Source organism: Pararge aegeria, chromosome 20 (genome assembly GCF_905163445.1).
Source record: "Pararge aegeria chromosome 20, ilParAegt1.1, whole genome shotgun sequence".
NCBI lineage: Eukaryota > Metazoa > Arthropoda > Insecta > Lepidoptera > Nymphalidae > Pararge > Pararge aegeria.
Window position 1 is genome coordinate 2,683,015 of NC_053199.1, and position 27,995 is coordinate 2,711,009.

Consider the following 27,995-nt stretch of genomic DNA (forward strand, 5'->3'; position numbering starts at 1 on the left):
ATTCGTTCCAACTTGCTCTGTAGTTTATTTATCTGATTCCTTTCATTTGTTGCAGATTATGAAGCCCCGCATCGGGCGTGGCCTTGTGCAGGCGCTATGTGGAGGGTGGGCGTATTCCTTCTCACCCAGATAGCTGTTTGTCAATTTACTACAGGTAGAAGTCTTTCATACAAAATACCCACTTTATTTCTTAAAGTAAAAGTTAAAGTAGCAAGTTAAAGTAGCAAGATAAAGAAATTTGTCTGACCCTTGATTAACCCCATATGTACGATGACATAAGGTGGGCTTAAATATATATTTTATCAGAAAGCTGTTTTTCAATTTGCTACAGTTAAAAATATTTTATACAAAATACATAACATACTTACAATTAATTAATTAACTATTTGTTGTTTATATTTGATTAAAATTTATAATAATGAGGTATGGCTTTCAAATAACTGTCTTACTCCCAAACAGGTCTTTTGAGATTGCAGTCAAATGCTAACTTGTAGAGGAATAAAAAAAAGTTCAGCCGTTTCGAACCTTAGCACGTAATTCTAACTAATGCTAGTTTGAGTATCTAAAGTAGCATTCTATCCACAGACAATATAACATCAACAACAGTAGAAGACCACACAGTAACACCCTACTACGCTCTCAGCACTGGCATCGTTCCGGCGCCCGTGATGCTGCGACTGGGAAACTCCACAATCGATAGCACAAAGTCATTCAAAGTGCCCCAAGTACCGCAGCCGTCTAAGGAACCGGAAACAGAGACGCTGACAGTTCAGACTAAGCAACCCAACCAAGTGAATGTTAATATCGATATGGTGCCTCATGTGATTTCGGTTAAGAACACTTATTTTGACCACGATCGAAGATACGGTCCAACGTTCGAAGATACCCCTGATGGGAACATAACTAAAATAACTGTACAGTTAGGGGAAGACGCGCATTTGAATTGTCGAATTAGCTTGCTACAAGATAAGACGGTAAGTTCAAAAGCATATATACTAAATATATACATTACATTATTGATCGTCATCATCATCGCCACTGAGCTATCACCGCCTTAAATTACAATTCAAATATCACCTGCTTCAACGGTAAAGGAAAACATCGTGAAGAAACCTGTATGCCCGTGAGTTCTCCAAAATGTTCTCAAGCGTCTGTGGAGTCCACCAATCCGCACTGGGCCAGCGTGGTGGACTACGGCCTTAACCCGAGCCCTAAAGTGGGCCGGTGATGGGTTGATATGATGATGATGATCATCAGCCAGTTATTGTATATGTTAGATACACGCCTCCTTTGAAGACCAACCACATTGTTGTTGAACAACCAACAGCTATGCAGCCACATTCGTAGTTAATTCGTCATTAAATAAAATGAAATTTTCACACATTATTTTGATTGAAATCAAAAATTTGTGGACCAACGTTGTGGATAATAATAATAAGAAATCGTTGTACGGAAAAGACCAACCACGTCAAGTCTCAGTAGTAAGTCTCAGAGCTGAATTGCAAAACTTTTCTCGGGAGTTAAAGATATATATATATACCCTTTGTGAGGATCGTAGGACTACGTGATACGGTAAAGAATCTACAAAGATTTATCTCTTATATATAACTAAAATATACTAAAAAATCATCTTTATTTACACAGAACATTCAAATACCTAATTGGTCTAAACTTTAACGAAACTAAATTACAAAAATAAATAAAAATATTACACGATAATTTGCTAACATATACTCTCAGTCACACACACACACACACACACACACATACACACACACTACACACATACACACACTTCGACTAGACTAAGTGATAATAATATAATGTAACACTATCATCATTATAAATTATAGATTTTTTCGGTAAAAAGTACTGACAAATCGAAACTTGCTAGCGCGCACAATAACAAGCTCAGCTTAGTGTGCTCGCTAGCGATATGTTCTGTTGTGACTTATAACAATATTTTTACGTAATGTATGTAACAAATAAGTTGTAATGTTGATGTTCAAATAAACTTTTCATTTTCATTTAACAAGCAGCAACTTTCGCTACTTCGCGATAAGGCCGCCTTTTGTATTCTACTTCTGTCTTTGTATTTCTTTTGTTTTTTTTATTTTCCTAACTTCATTGTGGTGTACAAATAAAGAGTTAAATAATAATAATAAATAATAACTTTCACTGGTCGGTCTTCCGGGACTGAAAGATTTCGTTTCCTATCCTGGATCGGTTGTACCAACCATACCGACCGTACTTTAGACTTTCTGGAATAGATAGCTAACGACTAACTAATAACTATCTATTCCAGATTTAGGATTTTTTTCTTTTCATTACTGTTTTATGCGTGCAACGTTGTACTCAGGTATATATAATGAAACGCCTGTCGCACCAACTTTTTAAGTATACCTGAAGTACCAAACCAATAACCATACCTTATCGACAAGTAACTTTACTGCAATCATACGGTTATTAACTTAGGGTCAGGCAAAATACATTTCTTTTAAAACGTATAGTAAACGTATGTTAAAATAATATGGATATATAAAACTTAGTGTTTGTATTTAATTACTGTGGTTAAAGTACTGAGGATATTTCAAAATGTCATGTACCTAAATATAAAAAAAATAAGGGAATGATTTCAACATCTATCGGTTCATCGCAGCTAGAGTACCTTAGACCAATTGGTCTATAATTTACTTCACCTATGTCAAAATTTCTACATATATTAATACCCCCTTGTCCAAACGACTGCACCAAAAATTTACATTTTCGATATACATAAGTTCCATCGTAAATATTATTCATTTAAAACTATATAAATCAAAGGTTATTTCCATAACATTTTATCTTTTCACTGTCAACGTTATTTATAGAAAAATAGAGTTATCTACAGTTCAAAAATTTCCGCACAATACTTTCAGCCATTTTAATCTCTGAATACGAGCAGATAGACCGAGTAAGCCGTTAAGCCGTTTTTAATGCAAATGTGCCTCTGCAACTTTCACTTTTACTGAGAAAATGTAGCATAGATAAAAGAGAACTGTACAAAGCTTATGAGTAGGTGTTTTAAGTGAACATGGGAGTCGTACTTAAACTTGAAGGGTTTCTTTTGTCTCTCCACAAACGTTACTGTGCGGTGTCTCTATTTATAACAACAACGCTTCTTTCACTCTTATTTCGTTTCGGAGCTTTTTATATAAGTCCATTCCAAGTTATTTTACCTCCAGCCAAAAAAAACGTCATCGTCGTCGACATATAGTATCCGGTTGGCGTAATTTATTAATTATATATTTACTTACTTATTGTTATGTAACTATAACGGACTAAGCCCGATTAAGCATTAAATAGAAGCAGAATTCCATTATATATTTTGAAAGTAAAGCTTAATTTGCTATACTCCGCGAGAAGATGGAGAATCTGTACGGTTATTATAATTTCTTCAATCTTTATACTCCACACCAAACTGATCTCATATACCCTCTACGCTTTTTTCACGCTGCCTCCGGAGCACCCTCAGGAGTTGTTGACTTTACAATGAATAATTGTTGAGCGCAACTCTTTAAATATATTAAGTGTAACTAGTAATTAAAGTGTAATTAGTGTAATTAGTAATAAATAATAAATAATAATAAGTGACTTGCACTTAACAATTATTAATTGCCGACGATCTGTTTGGTGTAGAGTATAAAGATTGAAGAAAATATTATAAATTACACCATACTAATTCTCCTGCTTTTCGCGGAGTTTAGCAAATTATGCTTTATTTTCATAATAAGCCCGATTAGACTAACGCAATTTTCGTTATAATGACGAATGTCAGAGGTAAAATAACTGTGAATGGATTAGTCCACAAAATTTACGAAAACCTAATGTGGCTATTTATTGTAAATAAACAAAATTCTTATTTCATTTTTAATTAATTCAAATATTGACTTAATTAAAGCGCCATTCACCAATTATAACGTCATAATAAATTAAGGTTTTATCTCGTATAACATCTGCCTATTAAAACATACCTAAATAGCCGGCTCCACATTAACGGATAGGTACGTGTAGAAACTAATTCACCAACCACAGGTATTATAAAAACGTAGTGCAATTTTAAGACGCTCAGAGTTTTAAAGAAAAATGGCGTCTGGATATCAGGAACATCGCACACTGGTCATCGATAAAAAAGTGTTCGGTGTAAGCAAAGTTTTCAGTAGGAGACACAACATAAACTCATTTCCCTATTTACCATTGAAATTCCAACTTAAAATTTTCCAACCAATTAAATTCTTTTGGTATAAACGTGACATGAAGTGGTGAATACATATGAATGCATCGTCTAGCTTGACGGGAAAGTATCGGTACGTGATTGGAATATTCTTGGACAAGACACCTGTATAAAATGTAACAAAAAATTATAATTATGTCGTCATTATTATTTGCGAGCCATAGAATGGCAGATTGTAGCACAGAACATGATATGTTTTATCAAATATTGCATAGAAGCAATTATTCATTGTAAAGTATACATCTCCTGAGGATGCTCCGGTTTCGGAGCGAAACGTGCGTAGAGGGTACATTGCCGAAGATCTTTTTGGTTTGGAGTATAAGGATTGAAGAAATTATAAATTACACCACACAGATTCTTCTGCTTTTCGCGCAGTATAGCAAATTAGGCTCAATTTTCATAATATATACGATCAAATTTGTTAACCTGCAATCACGCAAATAAAGATTTCAATTTTAATTTGAATATACTGCTGAGGTGCTTAATGTATACCCGGCTATTGACTATACGAAGGGGAATAATGCTATGCCCTAATTTATAGCTTATTAAATTCATAAGTACCATTGAGATTATTCTTGTCTTCTTTCGGGTATTATTAATGTTCCCAATATTGTCTCACCCGAATTACCATTTTGGATAGTGAAAATATTTAAATTACGTTTTAAAATATGTTTGGATTATACCTTCTTGGAATTACTCTTGTCATGGCTGTAATTTGGGCTACGTTTAATGTAGTTTAAGTAAAATATCCCCTGCGTGTTTCTGAGAATATGTTAAACCGTCGGTCCGTTATTATTAAACGATTTAATAATCGTTAAATCCTTCCAACCCGTATAAGAGGAATGCTCCCACTGGTCTCACATGCAGCACAATGCTGAGCTGGCACCTTTTTTCTAGGTTGTGCCACACATAACATACGTGGTGTCGTTAATGTATAATATTGGCGACACCACGTGGCGTTAATGTGTGGCGCAATGTAAGAAATTTTTTTTTTTTTCCTTCATTGAGACATTTATAGGCTAAAGAAGATGATAAAAAAAAATCCTGATTAAAGAAATATATATATTAAGCACTGTTACTAAACTACTATTGCAGGAGTTATGAGCGTTTCGTTCGTTTCGAGGAGTTTCGTATTCAAACCTTTTTCGGTCGACATTTGCAAATTAAATTCGACTGATATTATAGTGCTATACCTGGTAATGGCAGATCAGAATCCAGTTGTCACTACCCGTCATCTTCCCGCGGGTATTGTACGAGGCTACTAAGAAAACTAGGAGAACTTTCAACAGCGTCTTCTGTGGTGCTACTGCTACTGCTGTCACCAACCCGTATGCCCAGCGTAGTGATTATGTGCAAACCTTCCCATGAGGGTAATATTGATAAGGGTACACGGTATAAGCGAGAGATGTTATTTATGTAACAGTTTTGTAGCTTGATTAATTACCAATCTAAATTAGAAATCATTCTCTTATTGATGTACCACTATTAAGGTTATTATTATTCCTATCACGCAGGTAACTTTTTAGTCCAAAGAATAATAGAATGGTGATGAAGAATAAGAAGAGTAAGAATGGTGAAAATAGCAAAACAGGTTTTTATCATCATCATCATAAAACCCATTACCAGCCCACTACAGGGCACGGATCTCCTCCCACACACAGAAAATGGTGCCGCGATAACTGTTGCAGTAGTATAAACTGAGTCGCAACAATTGACGCCCACCTCCAACAATAAATGTATACTACTAATAAAACAAAAGTAAATGCCTATAAAAAAATTAGAGCCAAGGAAGTAAATTAAATAAAGATAAATAAAAACGATGATTAAGTTTCAAAAATAAAACGTTATAATGAGGTTGGAGAATGATTTCAAATAAATTCAAAATTCATTTATTTCAAGGATGCATAATAATAAGCACTAATCATTCAGTCTGTTTGTAGTGACTCTACCACAGGTTTGGAAGGCAGATTCTACCGAGAAGAAGCCGGCAACCAAACTAAGCAGTTGTGCTTTTCCCACTTCAACAATTTACATTTTACATTTTAACATTCATTTTTCTATCTTGTGAGAGATGAAAGCGGAGCCGGATGCTTCCAAGCAACCTAAAATAGAAAAAATATAAACATCGCAATCAGTTCAAACCTAAGAGAGTAACGGAGTGTATCTAACAATTAAGGGTTTTATTGCAGAAGTCATTTAAAAATAGATAAAATACTTAGGCTGACAATAACAATGATAGACAAATATATACAAATTAAAACAAGGTATTTATGTTTATGAAAACTCCATCTCTTTGGCGAAGACAAAGAAAACTCGAGTTTCTCAGTTGGACAGTAAAGTTGTCCTGTTTAACTTATTAAGACGAAGTTTAATTAAGTAGTTCAAAGAAGTAAAATAAAACAACGAGGAGTTGTGAGGGAAAATGTTTTTGTAAACAAACTGAAATATAACCTAACTACATGGTCTAACATTTAACTTCACTTGAATTTTGAAGTTATTTTCGCTTCATATTTACTTTTCTCACTTTAATAAAGGACAGCATCTAAATTACGAACATTGAACGTTATATGAACCGTGTAAATGAAAACCGAAATAATACTTCACACGCTTTAGAGGTACATTATTTACGGTCTCTAAGACTTGTGAAACCGAAACGCTAATAGTTTTTGAGTAAACAACTGATTTAGTTTTACTAAAATAAATCAGATACAGCTTTAATATTACATTATTACAATCAAGTAACTCCTAAATATTGGATAGAAGCAGGCGTTACTTTGCGGAAATCCATAATAAATTATGAAAATTAAGCTTAATTTGCTATACTCCGCGAACAGCAGTATGGTGTAATTTATAATTACTTAAATCCGTATACTCCACACCAAACAGATCCTCGGCAATGTACCCTCTACGCACGTTTCACTCCGAAACCGGAGCATCCTCAGGAGATGTTGACTTTACAATGAATAATTGTTAAAACGTACCTAATAAAGTGACTCCTGTCACTGACCGCAAAGATTTGCCTTCCGGCTTCCTTCTTCCCTGAAACCTATAATATGGGTTGCTTCATATCAAGAGTGAGTACTTTCACCCCCATTTACTAATCGGTCGTAACGTAATGTTAAACACGTGTGGTAAAAGCCAAGGGTAATTCTTCTATGGAGTCTCACGAGACTCACACATACGATTGTGTTGTTAGTAAAATGACTCTATTTGTAAAGATTATTTGTCTCAAAATGACATAACGTTTTAATTTGTTTTATTTTGTTTCGAGATTTAGATATCCAATGAATTTTTTAGAGGTAGACCTGAATCATTTCGCTGACTACTCAGGACCAGTAATTTTGTATTATCTACATAGTATTTTACATCCCTTTAAGCCAGCACTTCTTCTTTGGATTACAAATTCCATTATTTCAGGCTGAAATCTTAGATATACAAAAAAATAAAATAGCTTTAGTTACTTCTGTATAACAAACCTTTCTGACTAAGCGCCTAGTATATAACTTAATGAGTAGGAAAAAAAATATTGCTATTATATTAAAAATTGATCAAGGATCAAATTATATTTATCCTCTTTCTAGTTTAATGTTTTTTTACGGGAACAAAAAGTATCCTACGCCGATCCCCGGTACAGCTAACATGCGTGCTAGATGAGATAATTCTGTCTACTGTTATCACGTCTTATTTTTATAAGATAAGACGAGTAAATAAAGGGTAGACTAACTTATCTCGTCCTAAGACCTCCAGGATGCTATATCTATGCAAAATTTTAAATCCAGCGGGAACTGTTCCCGAGAACTTCTCGACAGGCAAATCTGATACCTAACAGATTGCCTAGATTAATTGAATAGTTAGCTTGAGAGTTTTATTACGTGAATATCTCTACGACTAAAACATAATATATATGAGTAAAGTATTGGTACCTTTCATAAGGAGTACGGATCCCCGAGAAAAACTGTAATACAAATATTTCCATAAAACAATTAAAGGCTACCGAGTATCTCCATCATAATTGCAAAGGTGGGGCTATCCGGAATCCGCAGTGGTCGTAAAAGGCTTCATTGTTTGAGATCCTTTGAGATAATTACCGAAATTGTTACGGTCCTCTTGTAAAATTGGCTAAAACTCCCAAAAGACCAATTACAAAAGGATTCCCTGAATTTATTTTCTTTCGAGCTTGTTGAGATAAGGGAGAGATGTTATTTATGTAACAATACGGTTTTGTAGCTTGATTAATTGCCAATCTAAATTAGAAATCATTCTCTTATTGATGTACCACTATTAAGGATATTATTATTTGTATCACGCAGGTAACTTTTTAGTCCAAAGAATAAAATCTTTGGTGGAAATAACAAAACAGGTTCCGGCCCACTACAGGGCCGTGGGAGGAGATCCGTCTCCTCCCACAATGAGAAAGGGTTAAGGCCATAGTCCACCACGGTGGCCCAGTGCGGATTGGTGGACTACACATATCCAGGTTGCCTCACAATGTTTTCCTTCACCGTTGAAGCTAGTGATATTTTAATTACTAAGCGCACATAACTTACAAAAGTTAGAGGTGCGTGCGAACTCGGTCCAAAAGTGATGTCGAGCCCTACCCACTGCGCTATCAATGTTTTATTTATACCAACATAAAATTATGATTAAATTAAGTAGTAAATTTGGGGTACACATGCATTCAGACAAATATTGTATTAGGATTTTTTTTTGGATAGGATTCTCTGAATAATCCGTTATGTTCTAAATTTTTGAGGTCCACAGTCAACAAGTCTCAGTAGATTAATATTGAGATAAAATAGAACAATGAAAAAGGTTTGGGGTACCTCGCTTACACCATGATGTGAGACTCGTTAAATAGGTCTTGCAAAAATATTGCGTGTATGAAACTATCTTGGATGGGATGGAATTAGCAAAACATATAACTTAAAATCTTTGTAGAAGTACAGCTTAGGTTTTACCAGTTCATGGGTATTCGACCAACTTATAAAATATACTACTTGGATTCATCTGTGTTGTTTGATAGTAGTAGAGTATTTTGTGACAGAGCTCGTCCGTAGAACTATGCCATGCTTATTTCTGTCGCTAAGCGGGTTTGTTCAGTTGATGTGTTCCGGTCTGGAGGGGGTAGCTGCTGGTGTAGTTAGAGATACATGAGGCTTAAAACCTTAGCCTTAGGTTGATTTAGGACCTGTTCCATCCCTCAACGTGCTGTACTGGTTATAGGCTATGGTTTTACTTTTGCTATCAGTTGGGCCATTCATGGTCCGTTTAAAATAATACCCTACTAATATAATAAATGTGAATGTAAGTTTGTTTGTTACGCTTTCACGCAAAAACTACTTAACCGATCCTCATCAAACTTTGTACACATATTTTTTGAAGTGTTAAAAGTAACATAGAATACTTTTTATTCCGACATTAAGCTCGGTTCCTTTGGGAGAGGGGATGAAAGTGTTTGACGATTTTACACCATAACTCCGACAAAGTATAACCGATTTAAATAATTATTTTTGTACTATAGAGTTTATAATGTGTTTAATTTTGCCCAAACTTTGTTTGGATCTGAATGTGGTTTGAGATAGAGGACAGAACTCCTCAGCGGACGGCAGCAAACCCCTCATTTAAGGCTTAGCGATACTGAATACTTTAATTTTTTAGAACTGTAACTAAATTGAATTTCACATCAAAAAACAAAATCAAACGCAGACGAAGTCGCGGGCAACAGCTTGTAGTATTATAAAATGTGATTTTCTAATTCTGTTTTCTATACACGTATAATATAAAGGCTTGGTTCCATTTTAAATAAATAAAGCATAGTTTACAAGTTTTCAGTGAAAAATGAAGTGCATCCGAAGCTCATGCATCGGTGATTCCTTGCATTAGTCCCCTATCCACTGAGAATTATCCCAGAGTACATCCACTGCAGAATATAATCTAAATGCTTTCTGCTTTTATCTCATTATGTGTAGCACAACTGCAGTGTAGTTATAACATTAGAAAACTAGTTATTCTAATCAAATCTCATTAAACTGGTTGTTTAATATTATAATTCTTTAGTTCACAATGACATAAACAATAAAACATGATAATTTTATTTTCAGTAAAGAAGATACGACATATGACAGACTGCTATGAAAACTGCTAGGCTAGTCTATTTTAGTTATTTTCACAGCATTATGTCATACGGAATTTTACTATAGGGTAATCTATAAAATGGGTCCATGAGAGACATTGAGAGATAAATTTAAAATGTTAAAATAATGACAGTCAATACATATTTGAAAATTTAATGTATGTTCACAAAAGTAAATCTAAATTAAAGCGAAAATGCGATTGTAACATTTTGAACGTTAGAAGCAAAAATAAACTTGTGATATACTAACTAAATAAAGTAATTCATTAAGAGGAAATTTTATACAATTATACAAAATATTATCGGTTGATTTCTTGGGGAGATGTCTCTAAAAAAGTTAAAAGTCCTATTATAGTATAAAGGATTACGTAAACGATAAAAAAAGCTTGGGTGTGAACTAATAACTGCTCTAACCAGGTTGCTTCTAAGAATAGTTTCATCCTATACTTGCATAAAGAAATGTTTGATTTGACATGACTTGACTAAATGTTTAGTAAAGTGGACAAGTTTATAATTTTTACCGTGCATGTCGAAAAAACTTTAAATAAAAAAAAACTGAGAACATATAAGTCTTAAACTTATATATTATAATAACTTAATTATTTAATCTTTCATTATTATTAACAATAAATACATTATTTATCCATTCTGTGCTTCAGTTAACTTTAGAAGGTTAAGAAGCATAATATAAGTCTTAACCCTTAGTTATTTTATAGGTATCCTGGGTCCGACGTAGGGGTAAAGATGACATGCCTGAACTGCTGACAGTGGGAGCTGTAACCTACGCTGCTGACAACAGGGTGTCAGTGGCAAAGCGGTACCCTGGGAACTGGAAGTTACTGATCAGGGAAGTGAAGCCTGATGACGAGGGAGTATACGAGTGCCAGATATCAACACATCCGCCTAGAGTTAGCAGAACTTATCTACATATAAACAGTAAGTATATAACTTTTGTACACAATATATTAACCCTATGGCAACGGCAGATTCGGATATAGTTGTCACCACCACCTCTTGCTGCTGGTTTCATACCGTCTTCGAACCGTCAAAACGAATGTAATAGAGAACTAGCAGCAGCGTCCTCTGTGCTAATACTACGATGTGCCTGTGATGATTGATGCCACAATAAAACCTTCAATAGTTTGTATTTTTATTTCGTTTGGCCATAAAAATGCTTCAAGTAGTGCTCTTTTGGCTGAGTGACTTGGCGCAACTTGCTTTTAGATCGCACGGCTTCCCGCTATTCCCGGTGTTCTATATCCCGTTATTCTATACAGCCATAGCAAGATTAAAATCCAAAAAGTTTTCTCAAAGGTACGAGTAATAAATGCAAAAACGATTTGTCAAATCAGACTGGCAGTTCCAGAAAAGCATTCAATAAAAAATAACTGCTTTACTATTAAAGATAGATAGATGTATGAAAAGAGATATCTGCAATGAATTAACAGCTGATTGGCGCAGTGGGTAGCGACCCTGCTTTCTGAGTCCAAGGCCGTTGGTTCGATTTCCACAGCTAGAAAAATCTTTGCTTGATGAACATGAATATTTTTCAGTGTCCGTGTGTTTATCTGTATATTAAAGGTATTTTTGTATATATAATTCATAAGAATATTCATCAGTCATCATAATACCATATACTAAGACAAAACACAGATCGCTATCTAGCCCCAAAGTAAGCGTAGCTTGTTTTATGGGTACTAAGATATTTGATGAATATTTTTCAGTGTCTGTGTGTTTATCTGTATACTAAAGGTATTATGTATATTTTATTTATAAAAATATTCACCAGTCATTTTAGTACCCATAACACAAGCAACGCTTACTTTGGGGCTAGATAGCGATGTGTGTATTGTCGTAGTATAGATATATTTTTTATAAGTATAACTCAAGTTTTCCCATGTCAACAGCACCTCAAGTATGGGTGGTAGACGAAGCCGGTGGGCCGCTACAAGAGAAATACTACGAAGCTGAGTCAACCCTGGCGCTGATGTGCCGAGCGCGTCACGTGGAGACGCCGGCGTTGCTGACCTGGCTGCATGAGGGGAGGGCGCTGAATGCTGACACCACTAGAGGGGGGATCAGGTAATTTATTTTAAACGTGAAATTTTTTGGGTGGCAAGAAGATAAGTGAAATTACAAGAGACATCATAAAAATAGAAGGTTGAAACAAAGCGATAGAATAAGATGTCTTTGACGACCTCCTTGTCGCAGTGGTGAGAGCTGTAGTTTTACAGAGATAGGTCCCAGCTTTGATGCCCGGCCGGGGCAATTTCAGCTTATTTTAAACTTAATTTTTCTTAGTCTGTTCTGGTTTGAGGCTTCGGCTGTGGCTAGCTACCGACAAAACTGTGCCACCAACGCCTACAAAATAAACTATTAAATATTAATGCAAATCTACGACACATTTCATCCAATACTAATATGGAAATAACCTATTAATCCTAATCTACAAACATAATCATCAAAGTCAAAGTCAAAGTCAAAGTCAAAAATATCTTTATTCAAGTAGGCCCACAGGTGGCACTTTTGATGCGTACATACGTTTTTTTTTTTTTTCTTATCACCATCTCACAATGTCATTTTAAATTATTAGAAGAGCAACCTGGTTAGAGCAATAATTTACACCCAAGCTTTTTTATCGTTTACGTAGTCCTATATACTATAATAGGACTTTTCTATAAGCTTACGTTTAATACAAACTTTGAACTTTTTAAGAGACATCTCCAAGATGACAATTGGTAGTTTATTGTAGAATTGTATGCAATTTCCTTTTAACGAATTATGAATTTTATGTAACCTAGTATATTGCACTGTAAGTTTATTCTTACTTCTAATGTTTAAATTATTGCAGTCACATTTTTTCTTATATTTAGAAATGTTTTTATGAACGTACATTAAATTTTCAAATATGTACTGACTATACACTGTCATTATTTTAAAATCTTTAAATTTATCTCTCAATGACTCTCTCGGACGCATTTTGTAGATAGAATGAACAGCCCTCTTCTGCAGCACGAAAATAGTGCTAATATCAGCAGCATTACCCCAAAGTAAAATTTCATATGACATAATGCTGTGAAAGTAACTAAAATATACCAGTCTCGCAGTTTCTACGTCGGTCATATGGCGTATCTTCTTTACCGCATAGGCAGCAGAACTAAGCCTGTTCGATAAATTATTTACATGAGGGCCCCATTGAAGTTTAGAATCTAACGTTATTCCTAGAAAAACTGTCGTATCCTCCAGTTTCAGTTCCTCATTATTAAGTAGTACAGTGGTTTTCACGTGTTTAACATTAGGTAAAGTGAATTTTATGCACTTGGTTTTTTTTCCGTTAAGAACCAAATTATTAGCTTCAAACCACTGTACCACTTTAGCGAGAGAGTTGTTTACGTCGTCAAAAGCTAGTTCACGTCGATTTATTTTAAAAGTCAGTGATGTATCATCGGCAAACAGAACTATCCCGTGTTTATCCTTGGCAAGGTAAGGAAGGTCATTAATGTAAATAAGGAATAGAAATGGTCCTAATATAGAGCCCTGTGGGACACCTATTTTCATAACTGATCCATTAGACCGTTTATTTTTTTTCAAAAACTTTTTGAGATTTTTCATCAAAAACTAATATATCCGTATATCATATACTAATATGTTGTCGTCCATGAATATTGTGCGTTATCTGTGGTCACGTGGTAGCATTGGACTAGCGGCGCGCTCGGCGCGGGCTTAAACGAAAAACGGGTGGAAAAATGCAAAAATGTTGTAAGCGTTTTGGAAAAATATCAGTAACCTCGGTATTGTATTAAGGATTATTTAATAAAAGATTACCGTTCGTATTGAGCCTGCAGCAGTTTGAATTTTTTGAATTTTTGAATTTTGAATTTCATTCTATAAATATGTATTGGCATAACTCCTGCTAAAAGAACATTATTATACTTACCTGCATATTGATGTAAATTAATAAATGGTGTATGTTTTAGATAGTCTTTTACTAAATATAAATCCGTCTAATATCCAACTAGACAGTTAACACGCTTATTATACGCGTTAACCTGTTTAGAACCTTCTAGATCAATGTGTACCAACGTTGATAGATGATCCGCGTTCACCTCAAAAGGAGCTAAAATACATTTATATATTACCAGCCCAGGTGCTTTGAAACGCGATATGACAGTGTGACACCGGTAAACCTTTTTGTGCGTGCGCGGAATGTGTAAGATTATTAATAAATAATGGCACCGAGAAATACACCTTTACGCCGCGTGAAACCTTTATATTACGTAAATTAGTTTTTTACAGCGAACGTGTGAAAATTAAGCTTCATTTGCTATACTCCTAATTAAGTCAATATTTGAAATAATTAAAAATATATAAGAATTTTGTTTATTTACTATAAATAGCCACCTTAGGTTTTCGTAAATTTTGTGGACAAGTCCATTCACAGTTATTTTACCTCTGAAATTCGTCATTATAACGATAATTGCATTAGTCTAATCGGGCTTATTATGAAAATGAAGTTTAATTTGCTAAACTCCGCGAAAAGCAGGAGAATCTGTATGGTGTAATTTATAATTTCTTCAATCCTTATACTACACACCAAACAGACCTTCGGCAATGTACCCTCTACGCACGTTGCGCTCTGAAACCGGAGCATCCTCAGGAGATGTTGACTTTGCAATGAATAATTGTTAAGATGTTAAGATGATTCATTGTAAAGTAAACATCTCCTGAGAATCTGTTTATGGGCAGGGCACGGGTCTTATCAATAAAAAGGGTTTTGGCAGCATTCCACCACGCCGGCCAAGTGTGGACGGTTGGATTTCAAACGACTTTGAGAACGTTATGGAGAACTCTCAGGAATGCAGGTTTCCTCACGATCTTTTACTTCACAGTTAAAGCAAGTGATATTTAAATCTGGAGGTGCTTGATAGAAAGGGAAGGCGAAGCCTAACCCACTGAGCTATTACCACTTGTGTATTGTATTTACCCAACGTTAAGTCACACGGACAATTACTGCCACATGCAAATAGGTACTGATAGTCGTGGGAAAGTCATCATCATCTCAACCAATTGACGTCGACTGCTGGATATAGGTCTTTTGTAGGGAGTTCCACAATGCACGGTCCTGGGCCGCTTGCCTCCAACGGCACCCAGCTACTCGCCTGATGTCATCTGTCCACCTCGTTTGGGGCCGACCTACGCTGCGTTTACCGGTGCGGCGTCGCCATTCCAGCACCTTAAGACCCCAACGTCCATCGGTTCTCCGAGCTATGTGCCCCGCCCATTGCCACTTCAGCTTCGCAACTCGCTGAGCTATGTCGGTAACTCTAGTTCTTCTACGGATCTCCTCATTTCTGATTTGATCACGTAGAGACACTCCTAACATAGCTCTCTCCATCGCCCGCTGAGTGACTCTGAGCCTTCTTATGAGACCCATAGTTAGCCACCATGTCTCTGATCCGTAAGTCATCACTGGCAACACGCACTGTTCGAAGACTTTAGTCTTCAGGCACTGAGGGATTTTGGACGAGAAGATGTCACGAAGTTTCCCGAACGCTGCCCATCCGAGTTGGATTCGGCGGTTTAGCTCTTTCTCGAAATTGGACCTACCTAACTGGATCGTGTGTCCTAGGTATATATACTCGTCTACAATTTCGAGTGCAGAGCTCCCAACAATTATTGGGTGGAGCGGAACATGAGCGTTAGACATAATTTTCGTCTTGCTCATGTTCATACGAAGGCCCACCTGTTGAGAAACTCTGCTGAGTTCATTGAGCATCGCATTAAGGTCTTTCAGAGTCTTTGCCATTATGACTACATCGTCGGCAAACCGAAGTTGAGTGATGTACTCGCCGTTAATGTTGATGCCAAGCCCGTTCCAATCCAGAAGCTTAAAAACGTCCTCCAACGCAGCGGTAAACAGCTTCGGGGAGATAACATCTCCCTGTCGCACTCCTCGCTGCAGTTGGATCGGTTTCGTAGTCTGGTCCTGTATACGGACTGACATAGTGGCGTTTTTGTACAAACACTTCAAAACTTCGATGTACCGGTAGTCAATTCGGCATCTCTGCAGTGACCTTAACACAGCCCAGGTTTCCACCGAATCAAAGGCTTTCTCATAGTCCACAAACGCTAAGCAAAGTGGCCGGTTATACTCTTGAGTCTTCTGTATAACCTGCCGCAGCGTATGTATGTGGTCTATGGTACTGAAGCCCTTTCGGAAACCGGCTTGTTCAGGAGGCTGGAAGTCGTCGAACCTATTCGCGAGACGATTCGTAATGACTCTTGAGAACAACTTGTAGACATGGCTCAACAGCGAGATAGGTCTGTAGTTCTTCAGCAAGGTATTATCACCTTTTTTGAAGAACAGAACAACCACGCTCCTGTGCCTCTGGCGTTGTGCCTTGATGAATGATGGAATTGAACAACCGCTGAAGGACTTTAAGTATCGGTTTTCCACCCGCTTTCAGGAGTTCTGCTGTGATTCCGTCATCACCCGGTGCCTTGTTGTTCTTAAGTTGTTTGAGAGCCATACTAATCTCGTAAAGGCTGACGTCCGGGATATCTTCAGTGAAGTGTCGGGTCAATTTGGCTCTAGGGTCTTTAGCCAAACTTTCAACAGGCTTTTGTGTTGAGGTGTATAACTGTCCATAGAATTTCTCAACCTCACTCAGGATCTCTGGTTTCGTGGGAAAGTACTAGTCTTAAAATATTACGAAAAAGTATAAACCAAATTTGACAGTTAATCGCAAAATGCAAGCGCAAAACTGTATACGTCGTATTTCGGGAAAAATGTGTTCCGACGTTGATATATGAACTACGTACCTCAAAAGAAACTAAAATCCATTTTCATAGCAACAAACCATTGCCGGCCCTTCTCATTGAGAAGAGTTTAGGCTGTAGTCCACCACGCTGACCAAGTGTGGATTGGTGGACTCCACTCACCTTTGAGAACATTATAGAGAACTCACAGGCATGCAGGTTTCTTCACGATGTTATCCTTCACCGTTGAAGCAAGTGATGTTCTAATCTAACCATTGCTAGCCCAATACAGTGCACGGGTGTCATCGATGAAAAGAGATTAGGCTGTAGTCCACCAAGCTGGCCAACTGCAAATTGGTGGACTCCACACACCTTTGAGAACATCATTTAGAACTCTCAGGCGTGAATGTTTCCTCACGATGTTTTCCTTCACTGTTGAAGCAAGTGATGTTTAAATTACTTAAAACGCACATAACTTAGAGAAGTTCGTTTCGTGCTAGTATTCAAACTCGGCCCCCCGAATGTAAAGTCGAGCTTCTATCCAATGCGCTTTCACTGTTTTTTTCATATCATTCATGGTTTTTAAAACGTGACCGTACCAGGTCGACACGGCAAGTAGCTTGAATTTTCCGGAGTTATTTGCGTGGTCTATAAACAAAATTCTGACAGTTAATCCATTCTGAAAGCGCAAATCTGTTTACACCGTATTTTGAGTTCAATGTGCTGTGACGTTGATAGATCAACCCACGTGTAGTCAGAACTGCTCAGCACGCTAACTTTTTATAGTTACATGCGATTTATAATAATAATTATCATTTATTTCAGACGTTTCCATCCATAGATTGTTAGTATTAGTAAATTTTTTTTACTATCCACTAAGTTAGTAGTATTGATTGGTTTAAATAAAAAAATAAAAATAAAAAATTGGTTGCCTGTAAAGTCGGTATACGGGCGAAAGTTTTACGTGACAACGACTTTGAGTGGTAAAATAATTTTAAAGTGAATATTCATTCGTATAGTAGGAAGAAGGATGAAATAATAGTAACAATTTAAAACATTTAATTATACAAAGAATTATATTTAAAACATTAATTTATACAAAGAATCTCGCACTGAATTTCATATTAACAAAATTTTATTTTTACCTTTACACATACATACGTATTTATATACAAATATACATACAATAACTTGCAATACATTTGCGTACAATGAAACAGCGTTTACTACAAAGGGACGCGTGCCTTTCACTTTTTATGTCTGTCTCTCTCGCTCTTAGGCGGGCTAACCATGCCCGAGTGGAAGGGACGCGTGCCTCTCACTCGCTCTCATTGTGAGCGCATAACGTGAGCGGAGCGTAACGCAGTTTCTTGAAGTGTCACCCGGCAAACCAATTTATAAGACGTTGTCACGTTAAAATAAACAATACTACACTCGCCCGATTGCTACTCTGACACACAGTATAGGGCAGTAGAATCTGGCAGCAAAAACCTTAAGAGTGCTGCTGGTACGTAAACGCTGTAGGAGAGAGGCTGCTTTGTTACGCATTATGGCTAAAAAGTCATTTTTCAGATTCAGATTTAAGCAATTAAATATCAATTTGGTTGTATCAGTGAAGGGACACACTGTAAGCTTTTGCCCGCGTTGATTACGGTTTTTGGAAATCCCCTGGGAATCGTTTGTTTATTGGGATCAAAAGTTATACCCTATTTTACTCTCCGTCTTTTCAACTAACTCTATGCGAAAAATTTTGTTGATTGGTTGCTAAGTTAAGCGTTAAGTAAGGACAAACAAACAAACACGCTTTAATGTAAGTAGGCCTACTTTATACGCACTTTTGTGACTTTTTTATAAATTCAAAAAGCATATAAAATTTTCGCTCAGGCCGCGATTGACAAAGAGTCGTAGGTTCAGATTCTGTCAGTTCCGAATAGTTTTATATGCTTTTTAAATTTATAAAATTGATAATTCCTCCAAGTGTAGGTAAAAACACTTTTGTGACGTCAAGTAGGTCTGTTTTTAGTGACTACCACCGGTTCGGCAGACAGATTCTACCGGGAAGAAGTAGGCAAGAATTACAGCAATTGCTCATTTTCAGAATCATTTTACATTTTAGCATTTTTATATCTTGTGTGAGATGAAAGCGGAGCGGCTTGCTTCCAACCTTGTCATTATTTATTTATTTATTTCCCATCCTACATTTTGTTCATTACAATGCAGCATGTTATGTAAATTTTAAGAATACTAGTATATATAACTATAGTCTTTATGATAAAATCCAAATCGCTATATTTGTGAGTTCACTCAGAGTGCAAAAAAAAATTATTAGTAATGATTACATGAGAATATTACTTACTACTTTTTTATCCTAGGAAAACAAACGGTTTCCACAGGCAGTGGCGTGAATAGATACCTACCCTTCACAACACAAGCCTCTCCACGGTCTGAGGCGGGGTTCTAGCTGTGGTGGTTTTTAGTTTGGATACACCCCCTTTAGAGGGGGGAGGCCAACATAAACTCCGTCCTGCCCAAAGGTCGGAGGTAACAATAAAGCTTTACCACAATGCTAAAAAAAAAAAAGTATGCACTTATATTAATCCAGTACGAGTTATAAATACTTAAGGTTAGGCTTTTTATAACTCTGACAATGCCTATTCTTAAGTTATTTATAGCTCGTACAGGAGATTTTTATCATTTTATATAATCTGCATACCCTTTGCATACCATCTTTGCACGCCGTTTCACACGGGATTTGTCAATAAAACCGTAATAAATGCAGACAAAGAACGCGGGCTACAGCTAGTCTCAGATGTTTTCTTAAAGTTAATTAACATAATATTAATGCATGAAGTTGCTTTTCACTTGCAGAAATGTGCGACTAAAATATTAAAGAAAAATCTCTTAGCTCAAGAGCTAATCCGCTTTGAAAGGGTAAAGTCTTTTCATATAGCCTTAAGAGTTGAATGTATCGCGGCGCTGCTAGCTTATTCGCATTCGCATATCACATTCAACCCACAGCATAATAAAACATTATATTCATAGAATTAAGAACATACAGAATCCTCATTCAGCCAGTATTGTGTGTAATGCATTGTGTCCAAAAACAGTAAAAACGGCCCGCGCACGTCTCATTTTACACCCGTGCATTGTTGCTAGCTCACAAACGTTTTCTCATTTTATGGTAAACGTTTAGAACGTTAGAGGTAAAATGACTACTGTCAAGTGCTAAATGGTATGCAGTGACTAAACGTTTGTTCGAGAAACACTACTAAAGTGGAGTGGTTATGATGATTCTCTAACTCTGATAATTTTTAAATATTGTGAATATTAAAATCAGTTCAATTGTTGCACAGACACACACACACACACACATAAACACTACGTTGTTTTTGCGTTGGAGGATCTTAAGAAGAGGGGAAATGTTTTCTCTTTTTTTTTTAAATAATAAACTTTTTTTTAAAAATAACCATATACTAACAATAAATTACGCAGATTTAAGCAAAATCATTTTATTGTTGCGTATTGTTACGTGTTTTGACGGTACAGAACACAGGTAATCCGACTAAGCATCCATCTTTGTTTAAATTACTCAATAAAATTTGTATAATACAAAATGTTTCTCCGTTATCATGCTGTCACGTCACATTTGGAATTACCTGCTTTAATATTATGTAAATGTATTTCAGCTTCTTTTGCGCAGTGAAAGGGGATCATTTATCAACGTTGGAAAACATTGATCCATACGGACGGCCTAAACAGATTTAGCCTTTCATAGCGGGTTAACTGTAAAGTTGAAATATTTACGTTCAGATATGTTCGCGGCGAGCTCCAACGTTCTTAAAGTTTTCAATTTGTTCATCCGCGACTTATTAAAGTCATATGGGAAGATCTATATATTTTCAATTATTGCATTTAGATTTTTATATTATTTTATCGTTTAGCTTCGGTCCCTTTAAGTTCCTTCGAGCAACTAATATCAACAATTAATATAGTTGCATTAGTGACCCAACTATAAAATGCGCCGCAGACTTAAGAAACAGTTATAACGAGTCTGACATAAATCTGTTGTATTGCTTAAGCTTAATTTGCTAGTCCGCGAAAAGCAGGAGAATCTGTATGGTGTAATTTATAATTCCTTCAATCCATATACTCCACACCAAACAGATCTTCGTACCCTCTACGCACGTTTCGCTCCGAAACCGGAGCATCCTCAGGAGATGTTGACTTTACAATCAATAATTGTTAAGTAACTAGCTACCCAACATTATTTATTATTCCTCAGGATTTCCGCAAAGTAACGCCTGCTTCTATCCAATATATAAATCTGTCGTTTGAACACTAACTTTGACTGAGCTAAATCTTAGCTTTAGACTCCTGTCTAAGCTTAATGTATATCATGGAATTCCAATGAATAACGTCGACATTTCTATTCAAGGTTATATATATAAGTTGTTTTTTTTACAGTGTTAAAACAGAGCAAGTTCCTGGCGGTGCTGATAGTGTGCTCCGGTTAGCACGTGTGAACGGCAGCGACGCTGGCAACTACACGTGCGCTGTGCGCGGAGCACGTGCCCACACCGTGTCAGTTCATGTGCTTAACGGTAACGTTCGAATCTTTTTTAACTGGTTGTTTATGCTCTTACACAAAATAACATTACGCATGTACACTCGAAAGGGTTACACAGATGTGTTCAATATAAATGTAGATCTATGTTTACATTAAATATACAGTTGTATATTTTTTGCGACTGGAAGCTAGCACACGTAGTTAGTATTTAAGCTTGATTTGTACGAAAATATGTATACTTTTTAGTCGATATAAAATTAATTTCAGAAGTCACTTTTAGTTTGAAAAAGAAATCTATCTTGTCATAGTCCACAAACGCTAAGTAAACTGGTTGATGAAACTATTAGGCTATTAGGTGTTGTGTATAGTCTGCCATAACGAATCGATATGGTCTATGATACTAAAGCCCTTTCGGAACTCACGTAGGTACCTATTGTTTGGGTACACAAAAAATATTCTTAAATCAAAAACATTCCACGTTTGTAAATTAAAAAATGCAGTTTGAGAGCTGTACTTAGAGTAGTTTGGATAGCCAGTTTAAAAAGCAGATACACAATTCTATATCGTTTGTTAAGAGCCTACGTGACTTTTGGATGTAAAAGCGGACGCCAACTTGGAATGCGAAATAAAATTCGCATTTTTCGCAAATTTGCGGTTACATGTATTTGACGGCGGGCCGCTCACCGTCATTTGCATATAACTCAAAAGGGGTGACATGACAAATTTATTAAAATTAACCCTTTTATATTTTGTGTACATTAAATACTCAAGTTTTTTTTTTTTATAAAGAAGTTACCTACAGCCTAAAAAGATAAACTGTGATAAAACAAATGATACTGCACTCTATATTTTTAAGCACAGACTGAAAAAATATTATTTAACTGGGAAATCACGAAGTGTGTTCGTTTATCATCGTCATCATCATCACATCAACCCATTACCGGCCCAGTACTGAGCACGGGTCTCCTCCCACAGTGAGTAGTAACCCCTTGGTTAAGGCCGTGGTCCACCACGCTGGCCCAGTGCGGATTGGTGGATCCATCCATGGCACATCCATTGGTAATGCGTTTATCAATACATCTATTTTATGTATTTTTAAAATGTATACTATTTAAACTAGCTTTTGCCCGTCGGAATCTCCGGTTTGAATTGTATTCTAGCAGTCTATGTTACTCCCCGTTATTTTAACAGACGGCCGAGTGGCACAGCGGGCAGCGACCCTGCTTTCTGAGTCCAAGGCCGTGGGTTCGATTCCCACAACTGGAGAGTGTTTGTGTGATGAACATGAATGTTTTTCAGTGTGTGGGTGTTTATCTGTCTATTATAAGTATTTATGTGTATTATATTCATAAAAAAAAATATACATCAGCTATCTCAGTACCCATAACACAAGCTACGCTTACGTTGGGGCTAGATGGCAATGTGTGTATTGTCGTACTATATATTTTTTAACTAACTCTTTGACAAAAATCAAGTTGATTGGATGCATAGCTACGGCGTTAAGGAAGGACCAACAAACAAACACGCTTTAGCATTACACCCATAATTTTGGGTATTTGTGGAACTAATTATGTAAATATTGTATTTTTATAAAGTTTATTTTGGAAGATTACTGTAAGTGATAAGGCCGCCTTTGCACCGCAACACTATATTGTTTTCTTGTATTGCTATTGTAGATATTAATATGTACTAGTACAGCTATACACAAACTAAATTACAATTCAAAAATAGCACATAAATAGTTCAAGATCATAATTTTCAGGCGGATATAATAAGACAGAGTCTAACATAACAAAAAAAATATCATTATGTTGAATTTTAAATTTACACACCAAATGAAGAAACCCGGTTAACTTCAGGAACAGTAGCTGTTGACACAATTTCGAGGCCACTCGCTCTTTATTTCTTTATGTACAATAGGCTTGTTTTAAAATTCTTAACTTTTACTTTGGATTGTTTTAGACGATTTTTTTTTCTAGTTGTAAATAATATAAAAAGTCGTCACGGGATACAGCTCATGTAAAACATCAGAATTTATAGTAGGTAGTCATCATAATTAACAATAGAAATATATTTTAGAAATTAATAGAAAAATCTAAGTTTTGTTAGCAAAACTAATATTATATATAGTTTTTCTTATTAATTTAAACTAAAACTAAAATAAAAGTAATATAATTAATTATTATTATATATATTTAGGTTCAGATAAATACTTTTTATTTAGGTGTTATTTGATAAAACCGAGAGCAACATAGGCTAATTTTGATCGCAGCAAAACAAACGGTTTCGGATTTATAGAAAACAAAAAAATGCAGACTAAGAACTCTGCCAACATCTGGTAATAGATATTTATGCAACTGTCACGTAATGACGGCGATTTATCAAAATAAGACAGCACGAGAGTTTAAATAACTAATTGCATTGTGTTGCATACAATATTTAATCTTAAGAAAATAATAATAATAGAACGTTTATTTGACAAAAAAACAACACATAACAAACAACATAAAGTACACGCTAAACGATAACATAACAATGAAAACATAAAAAAAGGGAAAAGATCTTAAAATTAGGTAACTAAATAAAATTAAATGAACTAAAAACAAATAAATATATTGCTTTGTTGTCAGTGACATATAACGTGTAACATATTTGTGTTGTTCCTCTCGAACAGAGTATCGCCTCAGCATTAAGCTGTGGTTTAGTGATCACTGCTACAGCGCTGATTTTCAGGCGACCTCTCTCGACATCCATATTTAATTGTACACCACAAAAAGAAAAAGCCATAGACTAAAAATAGGTAACTTAAAGTAGGATACAAAAGGCAGCCTTGTCGCTTAGTAGCGATCTCTTCTCCTCCTATCTCCTCCAGGCAACCCCAGGATTGGGAAAACCAAGAGACAGAATGTACCTACGAATGGGTTTTTGTGAAAAAGTACAATATTTATATCAAGTGGAATATTTCCCAATTTGCTGCCTGATTACGATGTCGACCAAAACCTATATTTAAACAATAATACAAATAAAAATTGCGAAAGTAATATCAACACGCAAATACCTTAAATAAAAAAAAACGTTTTTTTTTATATCTGCCTGCACGGCTGTAAGTTCTTTATGGTGTACACCGGTAATGAGTTGAAATTAAAAATCATATTATTTATTTACAGACATTACATCCATTTATAAAAAAAAAATATCTGTAAAAGACCAATAAGTTATGTCAATATTGCTAATGATGACGATGAGGATTTTGATCGTCGTCAGGTTGGCACACCTACCGGAATTGAATCAGCGTAGTGAGGTGAAGTCACCGCTATTATTTCCACTAAACCCATGAAAGTTTCATATGCCCAACAGTGCATAAAGATAATTCCAATAAAAGTAAAAAACTTAATAAAAACAGCTAGAGATTGTGCCAAGTATTTGCTGCGAAAGTTTCTGTTGTGAAGAAATGTTTCATAACACTCTTGATTAAAAGTGCACTTTTGTTTACAAGGGAATAAGTTAACAAAGTTAAAACATTCACGTGCCCGTATAAGTAGGAAAAAGTTAATATTATGAAGCGAGAAAGCTTGCACTTGCTATAATAATAAACAAAAACAACATTAAGATGCAAGGCGAGAGTTTGTTGGAATTCTTCCTTAACAGCTTCTCATGACCGGATTTGATTTTACTCACAGAATTACGAACATATAGAAACCGTGTATACTTCTAATATTGAAGCATCAAAAACCACTCCACTTTATCGTTGTTATTAGGAAGGGAGACCAGAATCCTTTCTTAGGTTTACTTATTTTTATATAAATAACATATTGTTTAATACTTAAGTTATTTTTGTATACTATTTCACAGTGAACTTACGATAGTAACATATTAAATCAATGCTATTTCGTGTTACTTAAATGGTCCTAGTTGTCAGAAGAAAATAAAAAAACCCGAGGACCAGACGTCAAAATTTTAGAATTCCATACAAAAAAACAGTTTAACTTTATTTCAAAGTTAAGTATTGGATAGAAAAGTCGTTACTCTGCAGAAGTCCGTAATAAAAATTAACATCCGTTTTCTATATTCAATCCATCTGTAATCATGAAGTATATTCATTGAAAAAAGTTTAAATTACACCATGCCGATTCTCCTGCGGTGATGCTTCTTTTGCGGGGTATAGCAGCCAAGCCTAAATTTCATGATACATCATGGAATTGGAATGGAAAAGTAACGCCTGCTTCTATCCAATATCTATCTGTAATCTGCTAATAAGTTGCTAGTTGATGTTTGTTAAGAAATGCATGGTTAGTTTTTGACAACGACGTTGCTAAGTAATACATAGATACAGACAGATAGATTGAAAAGTGGACAAGTTAATTTTATCCTTGTCAGGGGATATAATCAGGGGATTAAATTTTTGTATCCTAGCTTTACCAACCGTGTAGGAGGGCCATCTCCCTGGGCCGTCAAGTATAAGCACAAGAAAACTCTCACTTTTCTATTCGGAAAAAATGATATTATATGCCAAGTGTAATTCCCAGCCGATTCTTGTAAGTTATTGCAATATTTCCACCAAATAGTATCTAAGCTACAGCTCCATTAGACGTTATGACGTCATCAGCTACGAGCATAATAAGGCTCGCGCGTATAAGCAAGGCTGTGGACTTTAATATCCGGGTGGGTGTACTTACTAGTTATATTGCAGAGAGAAAACACCTTAGTAATTTATTTTGTGTACTAGTTAAAATATTGCTAAGACAAAACACTTAATACAAACTCGTAATTTTTATGTGTACTAGTTATAATATTGCAGAAAGAAAATACCTTAGTAATTATTTTGGTGTACTGAGTAGATTATTGCAGAGAGAAAACTCCTTAGTAATTAATTTGGTGTGCTGGTTAGTATATTGCAGGGAGAAAACACCTTAATATTTTTTTCGTGAACTAGTTAAAATATTACAGAGAGAAAATACCTTAGTAATTATTTTGGTGTACTAGTTAGAATATTATAGAATAGTTATGTGGGAATTCTACCCACTAAAATCCTCTCGGTAGCCAGCCTCAGGACATACCCCTAATCATTTTCTAAGCGAAATCGCAACGGAACATTCAATTAATTAATTAATTTTGACGGCCGATTGGCGCAGTTTGCAGCAACCCTGCTTTCTGAGTCCAAGGCCGTGGGTTCGATTCCCATAACTGGAAAATGTTTGTGTGATGAGCATGAATGTTTTTCAGTGTCTTGGTTTATATGTATATTATAAGTATTTATGTATATTATACATAAAAATATTCATCAGACATCTGATAGTCCATAACACAAGATACGCTTACTTTTTGAGGCTAGATGGCGTAGTACATTGTCGTAGTATATTTATTAATTTATTTATTTAAAAAAAAAAAACCTTACCGGCACTTCTTTGTCGGTAGGGTGGCAACTAGCCACGGCCAAAACCCCCACCAGACCAAAACTACTACTCGCTATCAACTACAAGCTACTACTCTACAGTAATAACTTAACCCGCTAATGCCTTCCATTTGTTTCAGCAGAAAGCCTCGCAGAGCTGCACGCCGGGGCGAAATCAGTTCACCCATCGTTAAGAACGATTGTAACGTTATTTATTATAAAGTTACTCCTCTCGCAATCGCTGTTATCAACTGCGGCTACATTCGTGCGTATAAATTGTAGCACTAGGGCCAAAGGTCAATCGAAAGAACACTATAATTGTAACGTTATGTTATTGCCTACGTGATAACGTGTAAATATTTTAAAGATATATTATTATAATTATTATTATCATAATGTAATATAATATAGTTACTTGGAAATAAAATTTCATTATATAATAATGGTTTGGTGTTTTATTTACAACTCCTGGAATCTATAAATTTCATCCTCATCAACTCATTGTTATTGTTTTTTTTTTCTTAATTTTATATAGCTTATTTTTATGTTTTAATTTAATTAAATTTTTTGTAATTTTTACTTATTGTTAAATTCTTTTAATAGCCCCGAAGATACGAATTGGGCAACTTTAATGTATTAACGAGGTGCGTTGCTAAAAAAATAAATAAATATATTACGACAATACACACATCGCCATCTAGCCCCAAAGTAAGCGTAGCTTGTGTTATGGGTACTAAGATAGCTGTTCAATATTTTTATATAATACATAAATAGTTATAATTTACATATAAACACCCAGAAAAACATTCATGTTTTTTTTATCCTAAGGTTGCCTGGTAGAAATCGCTACTAAGCTACCGCCTTTTGTATA

General features: G+C 35.6%; 1 protein-coding gene across 1 annotated transcript; it reads left to right on the top strand.

The window, feature by feature from the left end:
• Nucleotides 1–92: 92 nt before the first annotated feature.
• Nucleotides 93–27,470, top strand: LOC120632730. Its single transcript, XM_039902719.1, has 6 exons — nt 93–154; nt 586–974; nt 11,123–11,342; nt 12,314–12,488; nt 21,630–21,766; nt 27,268–27,470. The coding sequence occupies exons 1-6, from the start codon at nt 97–99 to the stop codon at nt 27,468–27,470; spliced, it is 1,182 nt and encodes a 393-aa protein (XP_039758653.1). The 5' UTR covers nt 93–96.
• Nucleotides 27,471–27,995: the final 525 nt, after the last annotated feature.